The sequence below is a fragment of the Pyrus communis genome, chromosome 1 (genome assembly GCF_041283825.1).
Source record: "Pyrus communis isolate YQ-2024b chromosome 1, ASM4128382v1, whole genome shotgun sequence".
Taxonomy (NCBI): Eukaryota; Viridiplantae; Streptophyta; class Magnoliopsida; order Rosales; family Rosaceae; genus Pyrus; species Pyrus communis.
Window position 1 is genome coordinate 6,875,612 of NC_142565.1, and position 12,007 is coordinate 6,887,618.

Here is a 12,007-nt window from a genome sequence, read left to right on the forward strand (position 1 = left end):
GCCAAAAAATAACTAACCAAAAAGAGACATATTGTATGAGGAAATTGCAGCAACGGTTCCTTAATTTTAATCTAATTAGAGTAATGGTCATTCAACTAAAAAGTTGTGATCATTGGTCCCTTAACTCATCAAAACGTGCAACTATGGTCATTTTCGCCAACTTGTTAGAATATCTGTCAAAATGAGTCACGTGCCAAGTGTCACACACATGAGGTTGAATGCATGAGCAAATATAGAAAACCAAATGAGAAAAATTGTAGCAATAACCCCTCAACTTTAACCCAATTGGAGAAATGGTGCATCAACTTTAACTTAATTGGACCAATGGTCCCTCAACTCTTTCCAAAATAACTCAGTTTGATGGATGTTCTGATAGAGTTGACGAAAGTAACAATAACTATACATTTTGATGAGTTAAGAGATCAATAGTCATGAAATTTTAGTTGAGAGACCATTACTCCAATTGAATTAAAGTTAAGGGACCGTTGATACAAGTTTCTCCACATCATATTGTCTTTGTATATGCACTATTGATTTGAACCAAAATTTCCTCTCAATGTGATAAATGGTTGACATGGGTTCCGGAGATCAGTTTTGTACAAAATGTATTGATCACTTTTTCTTCTTTTATATATATATATATATTATAGTCGATGTTGATCACTTTTTCTTCTTTTATATATATATATATATATATATATATATATATATATATATATTATATTCGATGTTGATCACTTTTTCTAGATGTATTTGATTTCTTTGGTCAAGGGGAATGGAAGACAATAATGTGTGTATTGGAATTAAGAATTTAAGAGTAGTAATAAGCTCATTTTGAATTTGTTTAAAATGTTCATTAGGGAACACCAGATAAGAAGAAGGAAAGAAAAGTGGGCAGATAAGACTCCAAAGTCCAATCCATTGGCCAAGTGGATATAATTATGCTCTATATATTTGATTAGAAACGTTGGCTTCGAGATGGGGAATCTAATTTCTGTAATATTTGAGTAAAAAAAGAAGAAGAAAAAAAATCTACTATTTGGGGTCTGATTCATATAATGGACGGCGGCCATTGGGGGTTTGACTAGGCACATGGATCATGAGTCGCACGAGCTTTTCTTATTTACATTTATTTATTTTAATTTTTGGGCCGACGCGTGACTATGTAATCTGTAAGCAAATGCAACCATGAACCCTTGACCTTTCTAAGGGTTATATTCTTCCATCTAACAACAGAACAGTATAGTAATTGGTAAGAAGATTGTAATTTAGTCGGTTAACACTTAAGAGCATGCATTCTTTTAAACGCGAAGCTTTGAATTCAATATCTTTTTAATTACCACTTGTATTATGCGGATTATTTATATGTTTAATATGTACAGCAATTCCTGTTATAGGCTAATGTGATGGTTCTTTAGTTTGACATGTGAACAATATTTTAATTATTTGAAAATTATTTAGTTTGAAAAGTCAATTAGACATGTATCAAACTAAGAAGCGGTCACATTGACTCTTTAGTAAAAAATGTCGTTGATTGTTCGGAAGCCAAACTTTGTTCTATCATATCTCATATCGTCTTGGGGCCTGCATCGGGGGGCTCCTCTAGCTATATTACTTGTTCTCCTTCGTTGGTTATATTATCGATCTGTTTGCAAACCCTAGCTCGAAATTCGAATGTAGACATGTAAAAATGCAAGGATTTATTGACTTTTTACTCCAAAACCCTGCAATGGAGACATGGAGAAAAGGAGAAATCTTCTTGTTGTTGTTAGCTGTTACTTGGCCAAATCCTACGAATTGCTATGGATGAATGGATGATGATAGTCAGATAGTGGCATCTTATTTAATTAAATAATTAGTTATATATATTTATGGATGAACAATTTGAAGGGTTGGCGATTTGGGCAGAGGTGGCCTCTCCCCAGCTTAATGGCTGTCTAAATCTATATTTCAATACGGCATTAATTAGAGCCAAGGAGCATAATAATCTTTTTTTCTTCAAAAGATAATTTCTTATGAATAGGCAATATTAGGTTTGGGGCAGGGAAACCAGACCTTGTTAAAGTTTTAGAGACAATGGCCAAAAAGTCCAACAAGACTAACACGATATTGTCTCTGACTTAATTACTATATATTAAAAGGTGTGGAGTTTCCAACAAACTTAATACTTTAGGTGCAGAGATAAATATTTTTAATCACTTGAGCTACATGTTTCTTACATATTATTGTTAATTCTTACCATTCACTATTAGGAGAGTTTTCAAATATATATTTATTTTACACACTTCCTAAGTGAATGTTTTTTTGCTTATGTTTTGGTACATATATTGCTAAGTGTTCGTGATGACTTTTTTCGATTGCCGACTAGTTGTTAGTTTTAGTGGTACAATGATGATTGCTGGTAATGACAAATAAATGAGGAAATGCTTAGCTCACAAGTTTAATTTTTTATTTGAGGAATTTGTCAATGATCTTTCCAAACTTGTAAGGAGCTGTTAATTTTCACTATAAACTTTAATTTAGCCAGTAATCACTTGAACTTTTATAATTGGCTAATTTTTACTTGAATTTTAATTTTAATTGATTAACCTCTTGACATTTTTAATTGGGCAGTTCTCCCTGTTACATTTTAGAAATTTTCATCCATTTATAATCGGTGAATATTACTTTTTTATTTTGATGGCCTGAACTTTAGAAAAGATATTACTTTTTTATTTTGATGGCTTGAACTTTAGAAAAGGCCTTTGAAATTGAAATTGAGACATCAATGAGATAATATTATCTAATAACAACAATAATTTACCCTAATTATATAATTAATGGGTCATGAATCGCTTTGAAAGATCTATTAAGAGATTTGAAATCAACAAAGATCTGTTAACATGTTGACGGTGAAGATTTGATCAAATTAACGTACTAGCTTTCGTCAAATGACTCAAATTTCCTTTCCACTACTTTGATTTTTTTGAAAAATATCACCACTGTAAATAATGTTTATATGGATAAACATTATTGTATCAGTGTCAATGCATGTGTCATATGTCATTATCTGCAAAGTTAGGCCAATCGAGAAGGAACTGTTGACATTATGAGAAAGTGAGATCTCCAAAGTTTTGGGGTATTTTAATCCATGGTATCACATTCTTTTGGGAGAGGGTATGGCGTATGGGTTTGGTTTATATCATTGTCGAAAGAGCGATACCTATGCACCAACTGCAGTTCCAAGTTATATTATCGATTGATGTATACAGGATGGGACATATACAGGGCTTCAAATTGCAGACTTCTTATCCGGCATCTCACCATGTCAACTTCGTAGGTTCACATTGCGTGCAACTTTGCTGCATTTATATACTTTACAATGGTATTTTGTTCATCCAAACTACCTAGAAACAACAGGCTACTGAACCAGCCGCAAAGAACCTTCAAAGTTGATGCAAATTATGGATGCAACGCGCAGTGAAGTTATCAGTTTTGGGCTTATAATTGATGGATGCCATGAGTTTCTGGATGGAACACTTTTGTTAGGAATACTTCTCAAGGAAACAATTCTGTTAAACAAGCGTCCTAAATATTTATTAGAATACAACTTTTTAATATTTATCAAAATAAAAAACTTTTTTGAAAAGTACTTGAAAGTGCTTGATGAAGAAGCCAATAAAAACTGCTTTGGTAAATCTAGAAGCATTATTAAGTCTTTCGGCCAAACGTTGTCATAATTATTTATGATTATCTCAAAGTGTGTTGAGTCATTTTTCTGAAATATAAGCGATATTCCTACTCTAAACTGCACTAAGGAAAGGAAAAGAGTTTGAATCTTGAACATGACGGATTAAAGAGAAAAACCTTAACCATCATGACAATCTACCACTTGCGCGTGCTTTTGAGTTATTTTAAAGAACTTTCATACATACCTTAAGGAAGATATCATTATCATGTATAGATAAAAACTTTTGGTCTACGTCTTCCTCACCACAAGTTGTACATAATCGGTGCCAAGAAAACATTACTCCTGGTCCTAGTGATAATGGTAATTAATGATTACACTTTCACTCAAAGCCAGAGTTACAAAATTTCCCGAATTTTCGATCCGAATTTTTGTGAAGTGTTCCGAATTTATTTTGACAAAGAAAGTTTCAAAATATTCCCATTTTTTTTTATAGTTATTTACTCAAATTATGTATTTTGTAATCAGTTTTATATTATATTATTTGTGTTGGATACTTTTGTTCATTGTTTTTATATTAAAAATACACTTATATATTAAAAAGGATAAGCATACTAGTGTACCAAAAAATTAATGAAATTTATACATAAGCAAAAAAAGAATAATAAATTGTATGTACGAAAAAGTTCATGAATGTCACATCCCGGCCCGGGGCGGAACCACTTCCCAGGCCCGCTCCACCACCGTAGCACGATATTGTCCGCTTTGGGCTTACCATTCCCTCACGGTTTTGTTTTTGGGAACTCACGAGCAACTTCCCAGTGGGTCACCTATCATGGGATTGCTCTAGCCCCTTTCTCGCTTAACTTCGGAGTTCCTACGGAACCTAAAGCCAGTGAGCTCCCAAAAAGCCTCATGCTAGGTAGGGATGAGAATATACATTTAAGGATCGCTCCCCTGGGCGATGTGGGATGCCACAATCTACCCCCCTTAAGGGCCCGACGTCCTCGTCGGCACACCACGACCAGGGTTAGGCTCTGATACCAATTTGTCACATCCCGGCCCGGGGCGGAACCACTTCCCGGCCCCGCTCCACCACCGTAGCACGATATTGTCCGCTTTGGGCTTACCATTCCCTCACGGTTTTGTTTTTGGGAACTCACAAGCAACTTCTCAGTGGGTCACCCATTATGGGATTGCTCTAGCCCCTTTCTCGCTTAACTTCGGAGTTCCTACGGAACCTGAAGCCAGTAAGCTCCCAAAAGGCCTCGTGCTAGGTAGGGATGATAATATACATTTAAGGATCGCTCCCCTGGACGATGTGGGATGCCACAATGAATATCCAAAATATATAATTTAAATGAATTTCCAACTTACGTTCCAAATTTTCGAGATTACTCTAATTCTGAAAATTTCAAATTTGAAAATTGTAATCCGATCAAATCCAATTCCAAAATTTTGAAATGGAAATTGGAAACGATATTTCTGATTTGATTCATCTGAAAATCACCCCTAGATGTGAGCTTAAGTCCATATTTAAGGGTTAAACTTGTTAATTTGGGAGTCAAGCTTGAGATTTCTAACTTAAAAATAAAGAAAATATAACTAAATTGTAGTACTAAAGACATCTCTCATTTTCTTTTGGCATCAACTTTTACTAAAAAAGAATGTGTGCGCTACAAATTGGGCTAAGTTCTCAAGACATGGGCTATAAGTTTTATCCATAACTAATTGGGCCACTACACAATGACAATCACCAATAGCCCAATCATACCAACCTAAAGTCCATAAGCCCGCGCTATATATAGAACCCGCTAAACCCACCACCACTCATAGTTTAGGGTTTCATTTTCCCGTCAAGCGAAAGAGAAAGCCGCCGTTGCAGAGCTCGCACACCCGCAGTGGCAATGGGTACTTCCACTTTCTCTCTGCGATTTCGTTTCCCCCAAAACGTTATCGTTTTTGCTGATGATTTTGTTCTTGTTGTTTGTAAAATGTGACAGCGAGAATCAAGGTACATGAGCTGAGGCACAAGACAAAGCCTGACCTTTTGGCCCAGCTCAAGGATCTCAAGGCGGAGCTCGCCCTCCTCCGCGTCGCCAAGGTCACCGGCGGAGCGCCCAACAAGCTCTCCAAGATGTAACAGTCAAAACCCAATTTTTTATTTTTCTGATTTTTGTTCTGAAATCTGTGAAAACGAATAGAAATTTGATTTTTTGTCTTGAAATTTTGGTTTTTGCAGCAAAGTTGTGAGGCTGTCGATTGCCCAGGTGTTGACGGTGATGTCACAGAAGCAGAAGGCTGCTCTCAGAGAAGTGTACAAGAACAAGAAGCTCTTGCCGCTTGATCTCCGTCCCAAGAAGACTCGGGCCATCCGCCGGAGGCTCACCAAGCACCAGGTACTAACGTTTTTTCGATTTCGATTGCTTTTGTTTATAGCTGTGGACCGAAATTGAAATGAAGTATTCTGTAATGGCATTTGATTCAACTGTTTGTTATAGCTTGGCTAAATTAATAGCATATGAAACACAAAACTCGCATATATTGTGGACAATATGTTGTATGTGTATATTCCGTTGATCGGCATTGTGCTTTTGTGAGTTTGATGGAAAGCTAGATTGCCTAATCCGTAGTTTTTTTCAGTTGGTTTGTGTTGGAGTGTAATTTTGTTACGCTTTGGTATTGCGCAGGCTTCTTTGAAGACCGAGAGGGAGAAGAAGAAGGAGATGTACTATCCTTTGAGGAAGTATGCCATTAAGGCTTAGAGGGTCGAATTGAGTACGTTAGTTCGTCATGTTACCTTGCTGTAATAGAATATTTTGTTCACAAGTTTTGGCTTTGAGTTTAATTATGATATTAGACCTGAGATTTTGGTGTTTAATTGTACTCTAGGTTTGGGTAGGCATGCCTTGCCCAAATTGACTTAAATTTTCTTCGGGTGCAATGATAATTAAGATTCTGTTGATGTTTAGTTCTCTGCTTCTTGAATACCTGAAGCATTTGGCCATTTTTTAGTAAGCTGATTGCTTTGTTTTAGAGGTCTCTCATATTGTCCACTCTTTCTGGTGTGGAAATGATTACTAGTGTCGCATGTACTCACAGAACACATTACTTTTTAGCATGATTGTCAATGATGTACATAGCGAGAAAAAGCGAGCGTCTAATCAGATCCATTCACGAGATAGGCAGCGTTGAAGCTGAATGTTTGTTATCTGATGTGTGTTTGGGAATTACTAGTTATGATTAAGTGTTGAGTTGAATTTAGAGTGGGCAAGTTTTTCCTCTTTTGCTTCCTGGTTTAGTGATTCTATGTCTCCAGCTTTGAAGCTGAAGGTCCTCTCTTCATACACCAACATCAGAAGAGTTCGACACCCTTCACCCCATTTTTAAGAGTTCGACATCCTTCCCGGCTCAATGATGCCTTCCGACACCCCGAAGAGTGTTTGTATTAGTTCAAAACCTTCCCATACCTCTTCTCTATTGACGATGAAGAAAACGTTGAAAACGATATCCATCATCACCCAATGGGAACCAAACTCCTCCAGATACCCTAAACCCACGTCTATCTTCCAGAGTAGCAGGAAAGAAGCCAAACAGCTTCTCAAATCCGTGAAGAACTTGCGCAGTGCTACGCATGTTCTGGTTCGTGAAAGCTCTCCATGTGGCAACCTCGTGCTTGCTCAAAACCTAATGCAAACGGCTATGAAAAGGCTTGAAAGGGAGTTTTATGAGACATTGTCCGCAAACCGTGATCACCTTGACCTCGAATCTGGTAGAGCTCCGCTCTTGCAATTGGGTCGTTGTGATTACGGATTGGACGTCTAATTGTCTAGGCGGTAATGATAGTATCTTGTATCTGAACCGGTGGCAGTTTCAAGTCTATCTTCAAGCAGATCATGCACATTTTATGGAGAAGACGAGGATGGATCAGAAGAAGAGTTGGAAATCGTTGGCGAGTCGATCACTGAGGTGGTCAATGGCAGATGACGGTTCAACACCAGCAGTGTCAGTCCACCTTAATCCTAAAAGATTTAGGGCATGTTCGGGAATGCCTCTATGAGGACCAAAAACACTTCTGACTTTTGGCAAAAGAAAGTTTGAAGTGTTTCTGGGTCGTACAAACTCTTTCTTGATAAGTACCTAGCTAGATGCTTCTTGAGGAAGATTCAAGTGTTTCTAACAAAATAACTTCTAGCAAAAGCGCTTATGAGCATAATTGCTTCCTACATAGGCTGCCCCAAACGAAACCTGACAAGAGAAGCAAAAAACAGATGCATAACTTTGGAGTATGGAATCCAGCCAATCTGGTCCCTCCTACAGCAATGTGCTACTCGATAACAAATTCTTGGACAAAATGGGCACCTAACTTGCAGAAATGGTTTCATTTTGTTATATCTTCTCAAAGCAAAAACAGCTACAAAGGCTTATTATAGATCTCAAAATTTCAGTCTATTTTTTGGACAAGAAAATATCCAAAATAATCTAATATACGGTAGAGATTCGAATTTGGATGCATGTCCACCGATGGCGAACCGGCTGAAGCCCTCGGGCCGACCGGCCATTGATCTCAGGCTGAATTCCACGTCGGCGTACGGTAGAGAAGCCATGTCCTTATTTTCCTGTACCTGAAATTGGAATTCTCTATACCCTTTTCTTTTTTTTAACCGTTGTTTAGTTTGGTTTTTTTAACCTTCTTTAACATTGCCTCTAAACTTTGATGAACTTTGATGCATATACAATTTTGCCCAACAAACATGCAATTTGATTCTGAGCCCCTAAAATTTCAACTTTGTGCCAACATCACCCCAACTGTATATCATGTCACAAGTTTTCGTTAATTTCGTCATGTATACTAGCCTCTTTGCACACGTGCATGAGACATTTTTTAATTACATGCATCACTAATTCATTAGCTAAAATATTTCCAAAAAGTTGAAAACTAAGCGATAAGGATTTTGTGAAATCTTCTAAGATGTTACCTCTCCGCATGCGCGCGAGAGACATTTTTTAATTGCACACATCACACTCGACTGACAAAATTTTAAGATATCAAGATGAAAACAATTTGCATAGATTTGTTCAAATATGGTTGAACATTGAGACAACTAAACCTAAAAATATAAACCCATCAAATCTGATGGTTGTGTGGAAACTGACTAAGCATGTGATCTAATATCTTAATGAATAGGGTATTAGGTTTTTAATCATGCGGTCTTCGATTCGAAACTCTCACATCTTCTAAATTATTGTAAAATTTAGAATCCTCCCCTTCCCTCCCCTTAATAATAATAAATTGCAAAAAAAAAAAAAAAAAGAAAAAAAAAAGGCTAATGAAACGGGTAAACAACGGTAAAAGAAAAAAATGGTTTAATTGGGTAGGACGATATAAATTGAGGGGATGGACCATTGGTCCATTGGTTCAGTTCAGTGTGTGTGTGTTTTCTTGGCTTACAGGGTTTAAATAGTACAATTCATAAGCTTCGTCCTTCATTCACTCATACCAACCATAATTACAGGCTGGATCTTTTCGACATCATCAGGTATTATTGTGTGCAACATTAAGTATTTCCTATTTATTAACAAGGTTTTGTTAGGTTGATATATACTTACGTACATTACTCCTCACATAACATTATTTTACTGTATAAACGTTATGGTTATAATTTAATATTCTTTCTATCGTCTTCTAAATATTATATTTGTTATAATAACTATCGATTTGTTTGACACGTTCATATAACCAAACATGGATGATCTTTAGAAGATGTCGAGGATGACAAGAAGAAGGGGATAATGCTTGTGTTCTCCTATGGGAATCTACTAGTCCACCCACTTGCAATTTAACGAATCTTTACTCCCGATTTTATAAGCGGAACTGTTCGTATGATTTAGCACCTTCCAAAGATCACATATATATGGGAAAAAAAAAAAAGTTTAATTTGGAGATCTTTTAGCCATCCATAATGCATAAAACAAATGGACGGTTCATCATAAGGATGTTACTTGTTACCAAAATCGTTGATTGATATATGTATGAATGACTAAACGATCTCTAAATTAAATGATGTTTTGCAAATATAATTTTGATAAAGAAAATGATGAACGGTCTTGATTATGATGTTTGGAAGATAAATATTAGTTAATCGTAAGTGAGGGGACAATTAAGTAGGTTTAGCCATTGCAACAGGTAAAATTGAACGGAATCATTCGTGTCTTGACACATGATAATCAACTTATCTTCATTATGACATGCCAATGAAATTGGATAGGCATACCACGTGAATCCTATTAAATAGTATTCGTCATTAAAACTTGGCCTCAATTTGCAACATAAGAATATAAGGGATTATATCATAACAAGATTAATTACCCAACAGTTTTAGTATAAAATCTCCACAAAGCACTGAGTAGAAGTAGAACTCCCAAACATTAGAAATCTCTCAATTTCTCTCTCTACCACCATGGAGCTCTTGTTAGCAATGTGTTTATTGCTTATATTCTTTGCTTGCATCTACCTGTGTGAGTTGCTGCTTCAATGGAGGCACCAACAATGCTACTTATTAGCCTATGAGTGCTACAAGGCAACGGACGAGCGGAAGCTGGACACCGAATCCTGCGTCAAGATCATCCGCCGCAACACAAATCTGGGGCTGGAAGAATACAGGTTTCTTCTCAAAACCATCGTTAACTCGGGCCTTGGAGAGGAAACCTACGGTCCAAGAAATGTCATCGCCGGCTGCGAGGACTGTCCTAGTTTGGAAGACTCACTGTGGGAGATGGACGACATAATGTTTGGCACGCTCGACAAGCTATTCCACAAAACAGGAATTTCACCTTCGGAAATCGACATACTAGTGGTCAACGTGTCGTTGTTCTCTCCTGCACCTTCTCTAACGGCTAGGATCATAAACCGTTACAAGATGAAGACGGACATCAAGGCGTTCAACCTCTCGGGGATGGGGTGCAGTGGAAGCCTCGTGGCCATTGATCTTGTGCAGAACTTGTTCAAGACGTACAAGAATGTAAACGCCGTCATTGTCAGCACAGAATCTCTTGCTCCAAATTGGTACCGCGGCAAAGTTCAGCCCATGATGCTTGCCAACTGCCTCTATCGCTCAGGAGGGTGTTCTATGATCTTTACAAACAAAATACATCTCAAGCATCGATCACTTTTGAAATTGCAATGCATCGTGCGAACGCATCTTGGTTCACTCGATGAAGGATATGGCTGCTCCACGCAAGTAGAAGACAAAAATGGATTCCGTGGTTTTAATCTCAGCAAAAGCATAGCCAAAGTTGCAGCCAAAGCTCTTACCATGAACCTTCGAATCCTACTGCGAAAAGTGTTACCGCTTACAGAATTACTTCGCTATGTTATAGTGTCACGCCGTCAAAACAAAGTTGCAAATGCTTGCTTGAATCTCAAGGCAGGACTTGATCATTTTTGCATACCCCCAACAGAAGCTGCAGTTGTAAATGGGGTTGGAAGGAGCTTAGGACTCAACGACTATGATCTTGAGCCTGCGCGAATGGCGCTGCACCGATTTGGGAACACGTCTTCGGGTGGGCTTTGGTACGTTTTGGGGTACATGGAGGCTAAGAGGAGGCTTAAAAAGGGTGAGAAAATTCTTATGGTGAGCTTTGGAGCTGGCTATGAGTGCAACAATTGTGTGTGGAAGATTTTGAGGGACATGGAAAATGCCAATGTGTGGAAAGATTGCATAGAAACTTACCCTCCAGAAACCATAGTGAATCCTTTCATGGAGAAGTATAGCTGGATCAACGATGAATATTTGAGCTTTGTCAGATTTGAGGAGGTTATGAATGCAATTTGTGTTGATGGTCAACACTCCAAGAAAAATTGGTCAACGCTTTCAGGAGAGGTATAGTTAGATCAGTGAGTAATTTTGGAAGTTTTTAATTTTAATTTTTCTGAGTAATCTGTTGTTTTTGTAAGGAAAAATTGCATTGATTTGATGTATTTCATAAAATGTGAAGTATATAGGTCAAAGGTTGTGATTTTTTCATGTTATTGTTAATTAATTAGAAAAATAAAAAATTGTTCTGCTACAACTTGAACTGCAGAAAGGAGAATGATATATTGTTATGAAGAGAAATGTTAAGGAAACTTTCTCAAAACTGAAACTCTCCTTAAATTTTTTGTCATTTTAGTTTAACGTTAATTCACGTTCAAACATTATAAGACAAAAAATCCCTTGAAAAATCACACTTTTGAGAGAATCCCTTTTACATTTATCTTAATATGAAAAATTTGTTCTGCCACCCATATGAGACTTCCAGAAAGTAGCATGTAGCCTCTGTTTTGGAGATAGCAACCAA

At 37.1% G+C, this 12,007-nt stretch overlaps 1 protein-coding gene and 1 pseudogene across 2 annotated transcripts; both read left to right on the forward strand.

Annotated features, from left to right (window-relative positions):
* The first annotated feature begins 5,453 nt into the window (after window positions 1–5,453).
* Window positions 5,454–6,638, forward strand: LOC137720032 (large ribosomal subunit protein uL29). The gene is made up of 4 exons (XM_068459031.2): window positions 5,454–5,578; window positions 5,671–5,806; window positions 5,910–6,066; window positions 6,358–6,638. The coding sequence occupies exons 1-4, from the start codon at window positions 5,575–5,577 to the stop codon at window positions 6,430–6,432; spliced, it is 372 nt and encodes a 123-aa protein (XP_068315132.1). The 5' UTR covers window positions 5,454–5,574; the 3' UTR covers window positions 6,433–6,638.
* A 3,371-nt stretch (window positions 6,639–10,009) lies between these two features.
* LOC137721544 (3-ketoacyl-CoA synthase 19 pseudogene) lies at window positions 10,010–11,812 on the forward strand (annotated as a pseudogene). The gene has a single exon (XR_015963251.1). The product of XR_015963251.1 is annotated as a 3-ketoacyl-CoA synthase 19 pseudogene (transcript).
* The last annotated feature ends 195 nt before the right edge of the window (window positions 11,813–12,007 follow it).

Excerpts from the sequence above, each read along its gene's own strand:
- LOC137720032 (XM_068459031.2), top strand. Across the intron at positions 5,807-5,909 it reads CCCAACAAGCTCTCCAAGAT|CAAAGTTGTGAGGCTGTCGA; the intron begins GTAACAGTCAAA and ends TGGTTTTTGCAG. Across the intron at positions 6,067-6,357 it reads GGAGGCTCACCAAGCACCAG|GCTTCTTTGAAGACCGAGAG; the intron begins GTACTAACGTTT and ends GGTATTGCGCAG.